Source organism: Triplophysa dalaica, chromosome 22 (assembly GCF_015846415.1).
Source record: "Triplophysa dalaica isolate WHDGS20190420 chromosome 22, ASM1584641v1, whole genome shotgun sequence".
Classification (NCBI taxonomy): Eukaryota; Metazoa; Chordata; class Actinopteri; order Cypriniformes; family Nemacheilidae; genus Triplophysa; species Triplophysa dalaica.
This window is the reverse complement of record NC_079563.1, coordinates 11726317-11738698: the sequence shown is the minus strand read 5'-3', so window position 1 is coordinate 11738698 and position 12382 is coordinate 11726317. Positions and strand designations below refer to the sequence as shown.

The 12382-nt window shown below is 37.2% G+C and overlaps 1 protein-coding gene across 1 annotated transcript; it reads left to right on the top strand.

Moving 5' to 3' along the window:
• The first annotated feature begins 751 nt into the window (after positions 1–751).
• On the top strand, positions 752–6437 carry LOC130412295 (solute carrier family 46 member 3). The gene is made up of 6 exons (XM_056737542.1): positions 752–887; positions 1099–1298; positions 2149–3013; positions 3612–3695; positions 4011–4167; positions 4568–6437. Exons 2-6 carry the CDS (start codon positions 1110–1112, stop codon positions 4662–4664), a joined length of 1392 nt encoding a protein of 463 aa, XP_056593520.1. The 5' UTR covers positions 752–887; positions 1099–1109; the 3' UTR covers positions 4665–6437.
• The last annotated feature ends 5945 nt before the right edge of the window (positions 6438–12382 follow it).

Below are 12382 nucleotides of genomic sequence, written 5' to 3'. Positions count from 1 at the left end.
ATAGTTTTAACATATGTGTCGTTGGAATTATAAGAAATCCGACTAGATACATAAACAAATGCACAAAAATGTTTATTAACAGATATAACTTTTGAATAGAAAAATGTACATACACTATGAATAATAAATATTGTGCAAGTATTGTTCATTGTTAATTCATGTTTTATTAATTAGTTCATTGTTAGTTCAATGCATTAAGTGAAGTTAACAAGTATAACCTTATTACAAAGTGTAACCATAATAGTAATAAATAAAAATATGTATGTGTTTTAAGGTACCTTGAAATTATAAAACGCCAAGGGTGTTAGAACAAAGCCACAACAATCTGTTAAATATTGACACTCAAAATGCATAATAGTACAGTTTAAAAAAAATATTACATATTATTTGTTTTATTTATTGAAAGTAAAAAAATCACATATCATGAGGTATGATTATGATTATGACAAAGCGTCACATGTCATATTTGACAGAATTTATTCATAACTGCCAAAATAACTGAGGATTCATACCTTACATATTATAATCATCCTTTTTGTTAAACAATGAAATACAAATATATATATAAATTGAGCGCGAATCTTGAGTAGGATGTTGTTTTCAAGTTAAATTGCGCTTGTGTGGAAATTTCATTGCCCCGAACATTTTCAACCACACAACCCGCCCATTTGTAATAATTGGCAGCCTATCCAGCCAATCTCTTAGAGTTCTCAAATTCGATTGACCAATCAGAATTTTACGGGAAGCAAACCAGCGTTTCATAAGTGGTCGCGACTAGTCGTTTCATAAACAAAGTAAAGTAGAGACGGTTGTCATTGCAACAGCGCCATACAGAAGAGTGACAGCCTAACGGAGAAACATCTACTTCATACTTTATTAATGAAGAAGTAAGTCCTGCATCTGTTTGCATTGCTTGTAAGTAGGCTATACTGGTAGCTGTCCAAGGTGGTCAGATTTTGACAGCTCGAAATACAGACAACTCAGTTTCAGGACGTTGCGGATGACTTTAATAAATACTTGTTTATTACCAGTCATTTAAATGTAGCCGTATCCGTCTGACAATGTGCCTAAACTGTTTTCTCTTATTCCAATTCACAGCATTCAGCAGAATGAAGGGACTTTTCTTTGTCGAGCCGGTCATCGCGATTTACTCATTTGCCAGTTTCTTGCTTTATCCTCTGGTGCAGCAGTACGTGTATCGTAGACTTTGGCTGGAAATCACAAACTCATCGTATCCCGTGTCCGGCAACACTTCCCCATGCTCCGCCAACATCAGCAACCACACCGGCCAGCAAGAGGTAGACACCACATTGCTCACTCACTATTGTACTGTGCTGTATCATCACCATACAAGTGTACACATCTCAAATGCAACCAGATTTTTATAATGCACGGAGGTCCCAAACTGTATTTTGACACAAGACACTTTTTTCACTCATTTTATTCATACTAATTATTTATTTAAAACGTATAACTGATAAAAAGAGTTCGTCAAGTTCACACAGGTGTAATAGCAAAGGCATAGTTTCACAACACACACACAATTAGGAAGATTTGCCATGGTTTTATAGTAAAAATGTAATAACAATGTTTTTGTGTGGATTGATATTTATTTGTATTGACATACAACAAATAAAACAAAATAGTTCAACCATGATTCTTTTTATACGGATAACTACAGTACAGTATGGATGTGTTTTAATGGTTTATTAGAATACTTTTTGTATTATTTTAAGGAAAAACTTATAAAGTTTGCTTGTGAAGTAAGCTTGTGCTGTCGCCCTTTAAATAAAGACTACATTTTATTATCTACTGAAATAGAATTCATACAAGTGTATCCTAATAATGTTTTTATAGTTATGTGTATGTATTCTCAAGCCATTCTCTGTTGCAAATCATGTCGGTCTCAGATAAATATAATGTTCTTTATATGGATTTAATTGTATGTTTGTGATCTCCGCCTGTTGTGGTTTAGAGTACAGTTTATGGTAGGTACTATGTATAGCACGCACATCTGTTTTATTTCCTCTTTCTGTTTCCATAGCTGCCTCGAAATCTGTTTGGACCTGTTTAGACTGCAAAAAAAAAACATATGTACCAACATCAGTACGTAAACACATCTGTCTTATCTCTTTTGCTTTTTTTCAGGAGGTCCAAAAAGCGGCTTCACTGTTTTCCACGTACAGCGAGTTGTTTTCCTTGATCCCTAGTCTTGTGATGACCCTCCTCCTGGTGGCCTACAGCGATCAGCGCGGGCGTAAGATGACCATCAGCATGCCGCTCATTGGGTCCCTGATCTACACATGTTCTTTCCTGGCTGTGTCTTTCTTCGAGCTCAACGTCTACCTCCTCATTGCTGCCAATTTCGCAAGTTCCCTCTTTGGTGGCATCGGAACCATGCTTGGTGGCTGCTTCACCTACGTGGCCGATCTGTGTGACAACGACCAGCAGAAAACGCTTCGGATGGCTGTGATAGACATGGTGATCGGCTTCATGGCAGGTGTGGCGTCAATCTCCACGGGCTACTTTTTGAGAACGGCTGGGTTTAACTGGCCTTTCTTCACTTCTGCCATGTTACAGCTGCTTAACTTGTTATATGTCATCTTTATCCTGGAAGAATCCAAGGTGGTTGATAAGTCACAGATTGTGGCTTGTTGCCAGGCCTTGCGGAGACTTGCAGCTGGCATCTATAATCTGTTTGCAGGAGGACACAGTAAAAGAAGTTGGATTCTTGTGTTATTGATATTGACACTCTCCACCTTTTCGTTTTCCAATACTGGTGGTTTGTCTGCGATTACGCTTTATGAACTCAATAGGCCGCTTTGTTGGAGCGAGATTCTTGTCGGCTATGGATCTGCAGCCTCCACTACCGTGTTCATAACCAGTTTTATTGGTCTATATATGTTCTCCCGATGTCTGCCTAACATACCCATCATCTACATTGGGATGTTGTCGGTTGTTATAGGCATGACGGCGACAGCCTTTGCTAAGACCACTCTTGTGATGTTCTTGGGTAAGCATATTCACACTCTGAAACAAAGAAATATTTTTTAAATTTGGCCAATTCATTATAATTTGAGACTTGCTTTGACAACAAGCTTTGATCTTTTTTTTTGAGAATTTAACTTGATCACATAAGAAAAAATATGAAAAGATATTTAGAAGAATGCTTGTAAGCAAACAGATCTTGGCCACCATTGGCTACCATAGTAGGAAAAATGACAACGGTAGCCAAAAGTGGCCCGAAATGGTTTGCTTTCCTACATTCTTTAAAATATCTTATTTTGTGTTCAATAGAACAAAGTAATTTAAAAAAGGCATTTTTCCTGCTTTGGTAGTAGCCTGGTGGGTGAACTGAGTTTGATGAATTACTGTTAACTGTGCTTTGAATGATTGTCAGTTTCCTTATTAATATGAATGTCAATCTGCACTGTTAATATGATAAAACATTTTCAATATACAGTAAATTAATTCTCAAAAATATTCATTTGGAAAAGGCAGTGTGTGTGATTACTGTGCCATAAATCTGCTGGTAAAATATATTAAAATGTTCACATCATCAGAGGCCTTGTTTGTTTAGTAAATGTGAATATCGATGTGTTTGCTTACAGTGAGGATTCCTTCGATGTTTGCCATCATGCCGTTCCCAATTCTGCGTTCGATGATGTCAAAGCTTGTTTCAAAGTCCGAGCAGGGTGAGCTGCTCTCAAGAAATCACTGTTCCAAAGAAAAACTCCTTATTCAGCAAGAAGTCATAAGACATTTTTTCTACTCAAGTGTTTTTGCTGTTGACTGTTTACCGTAAAGCAGGAGTTTATTCCAACTTTCAGTGCTGGGAAACCTAAAGCACCTGATACATTTTCAAACAAAATATAAATAAAATAATTGTTCTAATCTTAAGGCATTCTTTACAGTATGTTATTTGAATGCATATTTAACTTCTGCTTGTATATTTTGTGTATATCCTTATTCTTTTGTATTGCCATCTATAATGTTTCTTGTTTTATCAGGTGCGCTATTTGCCTGTGTCGCTTTCATGGAAAACCTGACAAGTAATGTGGCCTCTGCAGTTTTTAGCAGCATCTATGCGGAGACTGTGGCGTGGTGTCCTGGCTTCGTCTTTCTTTTGGGTGCTCTACTCTGCATCATTCCTATGAGTCTACTGGGGTAAGAGCTGTGGATAAACATACAGTAACTAATTACAGATTTTTTTTATGTATTTAAGAAATTCATACATGTAACATTATGCATTCAAACCAGCGCATCACATGTCTCGTATCCCTTAACGTCTACTGGCATAACAGATTGCAGGCAAAAAACAGCAAATCAATGAAATCTATTGTATTTTAGGTATTTATTTTTGGCACAGTAAAATCAAATCTGGAAAGTGGATGCCCAAGTCATGTGGGTTAATGTTTGAATAAATAAGGCACAGTTCCTTTTTTTTAAAAGCCAGATGAGGTTTATACTTCCTCCTTTTTTAATACACAGTGGTATTTATTTTTCTGCACGTCATGTGTGTGTATCTAAGACAGCTGACTCACTCTGACTATGTGTCCCACTCCAGAATCCTGTGGTGTATCCATCCAGCAGATTCCAATGACACTGAAGGACTCTTATCAGAAAATGAGACTGAAGTCTCAGAGGATGCACCCGTGGCTTAAAACTCAGACACACAGAGTATGTTTAATTCATCTCATAAAATGAGAACTGGATAAAAAAGAGATTTGAGTATTTTTAGCAACTGCCAAATGTGAGTTTTCACCAAAATAATGTATATGCAAAAAAAAATTTTTTTAAGGAAGGACCACTTAAGAAGGGATGAAATTGTATATTTTTAAAGGGACATTTTTTTTAATTAGGAAATTGCAATAATTTAAGCAAAGTTTTGTTTTGTTTAGTTTTCGTGTTAAATTTTTTTATAGCAACATTCAGCATGTAAATATTACCATGGTGTCATCATGATATTACATTGTCTCGTCGATCTCTGATTAATTTTCAAATATCCATAACCAGATTTCCTCAGGAATCATCTTGAATGTACTTACATTTTCTGAGGTTTGGGCTGATGTGCAATAAGGTTTATGTTTTAAATAATTTCATAAAAGTTCAGCCAGTAAGCCCTGACCTCCCATTTAAGTTGTAAGTCATGATTAATATTTGATTGAACAGCTCTTCATCCCTGCTTATTTTATCAACTTTATTTGAAGCATTTGAGATTGAGGCACTTTAAAAAATTGGAGCACTTTTATTATTAGCAAAATCTAGCTACCAGCTTATAAAGCCTAACAACACCTAGCAGCTACAAGAAATACCCTAGTAACCAACCTTAAGACCCTAAGAACACCTAGAAACTAGATAAAACACCCTAGCAACCAGCTAAAACGCCCAGAAATGCCTAGAATCTCGCCTATTGACCTTAACAACGACTAGCGACCATATTAAACCCCCTAGAAACTTGCTAAAATACCTAAGCAATGCCTAGCAACCAGCTTTTAGAACTTAACACCCAGATGAAACAGCCAAGTAATCTAGAACCAAGCCTGTAGACCCTAACAACCAGGTGAAACATCAGGTAGCAACGGCTAGCAACCAGATGAAATCCCCTAGCAAGCAGCTTTTAGAGCCCAACAGTGTAGTGAAGTGGGCTCTTTTTGGTTGACTAAAGGTGTCCTACTGCATTCTGGATCTTTTGCATGGCCTTGTTTTCATATAATTGAGGTTCAGTAAGAGAGTGAATCAGCTGCTGCCTTGAAGGCCAGTGTCAGAAACTTGACTTTGATACAGGGAGTTGTTGTTATATATATTGGGTTTTATTTGGCCTTCAGAGATGTAAATGACAAAGAACTTCACTTTCACTTGCGATGTCCAGTGTGGTCAACAGGGGGCAGTATTGATCCGTCTAAACACTATATTTTACTTTGTCATTACTTTAAGATACATTTTTAACCAACTTTAAATTTAACAAAGTTGAATCCTGAGAAAACATACAATACAGACATGTTGCTCTTTGATGTGATATTTATTTTTATGCTGTTAATTACAAATGAAGATTTCATTGATGTTGTGTGGATGCTTCAAAGAGCCTGAGCCTGAAATATTCAAAGTGTGTGTGAGCTTGTGTGAGTTTGAATATACTTGTGAGAAAATCATTGTAAACGGTACTCCCTATTAAAAAGGCTCATAAGACGAATCAGGTGTAATTTTGCTTTTCTGTTCAGGGTCTGGAAAATAGCATTATCCAGGTATTAAAACAATGTAGAGCACAACAAATCACTACTAGCCAATGCAAGAAACATTGTCATTTTAATACAGAATATTATAAAACAGATTGTTTTGAGGAAAATTGTTTGAAAATTGTCAATTGGACTAAATTTGTTGTGATCACAATAACACCATAACAATAAAAGAAGGGTGACATCCTGCATATAAATGTACATTTCACTGATGTCTGGTTTGTAATACTCCCCTTTGTGGGTTTGATTCTCAGGCCCCGATTCTGATACGATGAGAGGTCAAAGATCCACAGCTCTTGGTAATTGTGTACTCAAACTGTCTACACAGTGAAAGTTAGATACATTTATAGTGGAGGGACAAGTGGGCTCCTTTAGTTTCCACACAGAGGCTCCACATCGCTGACTCCACATGATCTACCTCACCACAGACTGCCGTCTCCCCCACACTCTCTGTTCATGCATCCGCCATACACACAAATTCATTTTTATTTAATCTTTATTCAGATGCGTACCACACGCACACCCATATCGTTCCCTACGCCGTATTCGTGAAACCCCCCAACCACTGCTTGTGGTTGGCTAAGTCAGATAACCCTCGCACCCACACGCCACCCTCAGTGATGAAAAGCACCCACGCTCAAAACAAACAATTGGACCGGTCTCCCAATGGACACATCTGGGGCTGGTTGGATACAGATGTCTCCGTATGCCACCACACACTGGAACAGCGTGTGGGTCTCTAATATCCAAAGGGCAGGGCCAAACAAAGGCTTTTTGGGACCTCCACCCAAACAATAGGGCCTTGCAGATTATGCTTTGCAACATTGTTCAATATCAGCATATAGTTCAGTAAAAAAAACACATTCTGTTTTAATTTATACACCCTCACGTCATTTTAAAACCTGTTTAGGACTCTTTCTTCTGTGGAACACATAAGAAGATATGTTGAGAAATGTCTCTTTGGTTTTGTGTCCACACAATGGAAGTCAATGTGGGCCAGTGGTGTTTGGTTACAAACATTCTTTAAAGCATACATTACATGAGATCGTGAAAATGACATTTCATGCAGTGTGTAATGTTGCCGTGTTTGAAAGTAAGCAGTGTGCCAAGTTGTAAATCCGAAGGTGAATGAATAACAAAGTTATTGTCTTGGAAAAAAGGGAGTCGACTCTGAATCACGCAAACGAGTTGTCCCTAGTCCGATTCGCGAACCGCTGGGTCGTATGTCACTACATATAGTCCCCGCCTACGTTTTGCTAGGACTACCCGTGAAAACGTCACTCTTCTTCCCCAAACAATGTAGCTCGTGAGGCTCATTCGCGGTAGACCTATCACAGCAGACCAGACCATCTGACCAATCACATCAGACTAGGCTAGCGGAAAGTAGGGGATTAGACAGATGAATCGCAGAACGAATCATTTGAGTGTCAGTCAAGAAGTAAGGTAAGAATAACTGCCTAGTATTACGAAATAAGTGATTTTACACCTTCTACGTACATAAACTTGTTGTTGGACACTCCATAAACTAAACTCCCTAGTTATGCACTCTAAAATATCTTATTTTGTGTTCTGGAGGGGGAAAAAGTTTGGGAATGACATGGGGTGAATAAAAGATGAGATAATTTGGGGTGAACTATCCTTTAAAAACAGAGGTTCAAGTGCCACTATTCGGTTGAAGAGAATCTCTGAGGACACAGACCTGTATTTCAGAATCGTGTCTGGAAAAGCTGTTGGATTCTGGCAGCCGTACCTGTTTTGAACGGTCCTCATGCTCTGCTTTCCAAAAGATTAAGTCTAAATCCCTATATTGAGTAATGACCAGATAACAGCTTTAGCGTGTTTGCAGTATTTCAGCATTATGATTTAAATTCTGCTATTGGCTGGCCGGGACTACTACACCGAGATCAGAAACAGGTATAGTTAGTTATGTCATGAGTCACTGAGAGCGTGCCAACACCGTCCATGGTGAAAATATCCCCTGCTGTCAGAAACCGATATGAGAAGAATGCTTTTTAAACCTCTTTGGTTTGAGCGATAGCCAACAGCCTTATTTCTGGTAAACTGCTATACTGTATGTCTGTTGAATTGTGACAAGCCTAGAAAGTATTTCTGTTAAAGTGGCAAGTGTTGCCTATTCAGACATTATTCAGAAAAATCAGGTTTTCGCTTCTTTGTCGAACCTGTTTACGAAACGCATTACAAGATAGTTTGTCCATTTAGGGCTACTGTAAAAAAACATGGTGAATTCCATGGAGTTAGGTAGAAATAGCTCATTCTAAGGTAATAAAAACATAACGCTTCATTATGTAAGGTCTTTATACACCTACAGTGTGTATATTTTATTGCATTTCTATCAATATATAACTTTGCTGTGGCTCAGTGGTTAGAGCATGGCGTCATCAACGCCAAGGTCATGCGTCTGATCACAGGGTTTGCACTCTGATACAAATGTGTATTATAATACAATGTAAGTCGCTTTGGATAAAAGCATCTACCAAATGCATAACTGTAAAAGTAAAATGTAAATGTAGATCCTCCAAAAAAATACACATTGGGCCTTTAACAGTTTAATTCATGTTGAATCTCTGCAACTGTGTTTCATCACATTCACATTCCTTTTTTCCTTGTGTTCCCTTAAAAGGTAAAACAAATGTTTTTGTTTGTCTGATGCTACGCAGGGTTTGCTCAACCCATGTAATTTCTTGCATGATTGTTGTATTTAGCTGACACTCTACCAGTGGGTGAACACTTTGTGCCTCACCCGTAATTACATTGTTTCAATGCCCTGAAGCTTGGCTCGACGGGAGGGCTACTGAAGCATCTCTTACCACTAAACTCTCTGCGTCGCTTCAAAGAGACACACATACTACATCCGTATTATGATTGTTCCCTATGGTTAGGGTATTGCAAGTTGTTTGTGCACGAATATGAGTAATTTTATATAATTAATTGAACTAATTTGTGCACATTACAGAAGTTTTACACATTAAGTACACATTCATTTTTATTATATGGTAAACGTTTCAAGCCTTTGTTCTTTTAGCTCAAAAATGAAAAATATTTCTTAATTTATTTACCCTCATGTCATTCCAAACCGTACAAACATGTTTGACCATCATTCCTTTGCAGAACTCAAAAGAAGATATTTTGAAGAATGTTGGCAACCAAACAACAGTTGGCCCCATTCATTTCCATTGTATGAACAAAAAAAATGTTTCTCAAAATATCTTCTTTTGTGATTCGCATACTATGTACAGGTTTTAAATAACATGAGGGTTAATAAATGATCACATCATTTAGATTTTTTTAAAATACTTTTCATTTTGAGTTTCCATGATAAAAAAATGTTTGGAACGACATGAATGTGAGCAAGTTGACAATTTTCATTTCTGGGGGGATTGTTTCTTTAACCCCTTTGCCCAAATTTTATTTAATGCCGCCTGTGATTTTGATGCCAGCAAAGCTCAACATATCCTGAACTGTTACGCATTGCCAGGATATGCGGAGGGTCCACTTCCTTCTGTCTCCCATCTCCTCTCCACCCCAACCACACTGCTGTTACAAATTGACATGCTATTTATTTTCAGTCTCAAATATAGATCCGCGAGTTGCCTTTCAAACCACAGGCCCGGTCCACCACGGGCCAATGTGTCTCTTCCACTCAAGCCCGATCTGAGGCAGCTCAAGATTCGGTCGTTCTCACCCCAGGAGGGCTGAGTCTCACATGGACCTCAGGTCAGTCTGGACACAGCTGCTTCATCTCCTCTGACAGGGTGAGAGCCTGCTGCCGATCTTGCTGGAAATGGTTCCTTTTTATAGCAAAGAAGAGGAATCCATCCAACATCCTTGCGTGTTTGGAGAGCATTATTTTTGCGATGCCTCAGATGTGGCTTGTATTTATAGGAGATTGAAATTAATTTGTATGTGCAGTGCGGAAGAAATGAATGTATGTTTTGAATCATAAGCAAGGCAGACTTGCTGGATAAAACAAAGACAGCTATAAAAATATTAAATGAGTCCAAGTTTGGATGCTAAAAATCAATTTACTTAATTGAGAGAATCTCTCCTGTGGATGCCAGTATCATCAAATCAAAAACATGAACGACTCTCAGCACCTTCACGCTTGACAGTCATGAAAAGGTTAGTGTGTCAATCAATAAATATTTCATTTTGCTCATGTCTCTGTTTGTGGAATCTCTTAATGTTATAGTATGCTATGTAACGTATCCTTACTGTTCAATCCCATTTTGTCGTCTATTGATTTCTGCTTAGATGTAGCCCAGTGGGGGATAACAGTAAAATCTCCCCATTCTCTTTAATGTATTAAAAGCTTCTGTGTTTATCCGTTAAACAACCAGTAGAAATGTGTATGGTACTGGTATGAGTGCATTTATGTTGTTGATGATGATATTATAGTGTATATGTTTAATAATTAATAAATACAACTGGTCCCGTAAAGTAATTAGACTAATAAATGTTTCTATATAATGTCTCTATATTATACCACGTGTTTCTGAGTTCACGGTGAAACTTTAGTTAAAATACTCATTATTTGTATTTTGTGATAAATAGTGAGGTTTGAGTGAACAATGATTAATGTTTTCCTTCCTCCCATTTCTACACAGTTCCACAAAATCCTCCCTAAACATATTACTGATGCCTTCAAAACACTCAGGACGGCCTTGCTCCCACACCCTGAAAAATAAAAACATGTCATGTCAAAAGTGGCAAAAATATTTGCGATCATCACAAAGCTGGTGACCTGAGGTGTTTGTGTGAAGAGAAACTTTTTTACACCCCTCTCTGGCTCCTCTGGCTTAACCTCACTGAAACCTTTTCAACAGCTGTCCAGTTCCATTTCTACATCAGACGAGTGCCTAAGATGCGTCATCCTCTGTATAAAGACCCTCTTTGAGAAGAACAGAGGATTCATCAGCTTTGATATTTGATATATTGCACTGCAGGATAATGCGTAATGAACTTATTTCAACAACATTTTGAAATAGTAGGGGGGTTTGGAAGATAGTTTATCAGTTGTTCTCAAACTTGGAGCAGTGGACCCATCCAAGATTGATCCAGGGGGGACACAGGTTTTGTGGCATTTTTTGAAATATATAAATTTATCATAGATATTATGCAATAGAACATCAGAAAAATAAGACCACCAACCAATATAATTGTTGTTCCACGATTATATAACTGAATATGTTTTTGGTTTAAAGATAATTCTAAGATTACATTTACATTCAGGCATTTGGCAGACGCTTTTATGCAAAGTCACCTACAATGCTTTTATCCTATACAGTTTACATAGGTATTTGCAATCCCCTGAGATCGGACCCACAACCTTGCGTTGTTAACGCAATGTTCTTACCACTGAGCTACAGGAAAACTCATAAAGCAAGATTAAGATTATACATTTTTATTTGGGGGGCCGAAATGCGCAGCATCTACACAAAGGGGGCCTTACACCGAAAAAGTTTGAGAACCCCTGGATTGTATGTATATTTACTTGATTCTGTAAATTGTTCATGTGAAAACAAATAGCTTGATAATAAACCATTTTGAAAAAGTAAAATATTATCAGAAATTACGTGATGTCATCAAACGGGATATAATATCGTAGAGTCAGACAAATCAATAATACCACAAAACACCACAGATTTTCTGAAATCTGGCATCCACTTCCTATGATGCTTTAGCTCTTGTTTTTCCCGATGATGTCACTTGCTGGTGAATAATATCATCAATTAATTTACTTGTCAAATAAAGAAACAATACAAAACAATAGAAGTCACTACACACTACATTAAGTATACACAAATGTGAACACAAATGTAAAACTATTTTGTGATGAGAACTATTTTTTTATGTTAAATTAATTGTGGTTCAACATTAAATGAATCATCTAACCATCAATTATTTAATCGGTACATTGTGATAAAATAAAATCATATACAATATATTTATGAATTATTACTAATATTTTATTAAATATTTTTGACAAGAAATGATGGTGACATGACATTGTAAAGAATGACCCTCAGATCCCATTTCATTATTTTTTATTCCACCGCTTGTATCCTTCATAACTAAGAGTCTTTTATCCTTCTATTGATTGCACTGTAAGCTGTTGGCATCGAAGA

Excerpts from the sequence above, each read along its gene's own strand:
- LOC130412295 (XM_056737542.1), top strand. The coding sequence starts at position 1,110 with ATGAAGGGACTTTTCTTTGTCGAGCCGGTCATCGCGATTTACTCATTT. Across the intron at positions 1,299-2,148 it reads ACCACACCGGCCAGCAAGAG|GAGGTCCAAAAAGCGGCTTC; the intron begins GTAGACACCACA and ends GCTTTTTTTCAG. Across the intron at positions 4,168-4,567 it reads ATTCCTATGAGTCTACTGGG|AATCCTGTGGTGTATCCATC; the intron begins GTAAGAGCTGTG and ends GTCCCACTCCAG.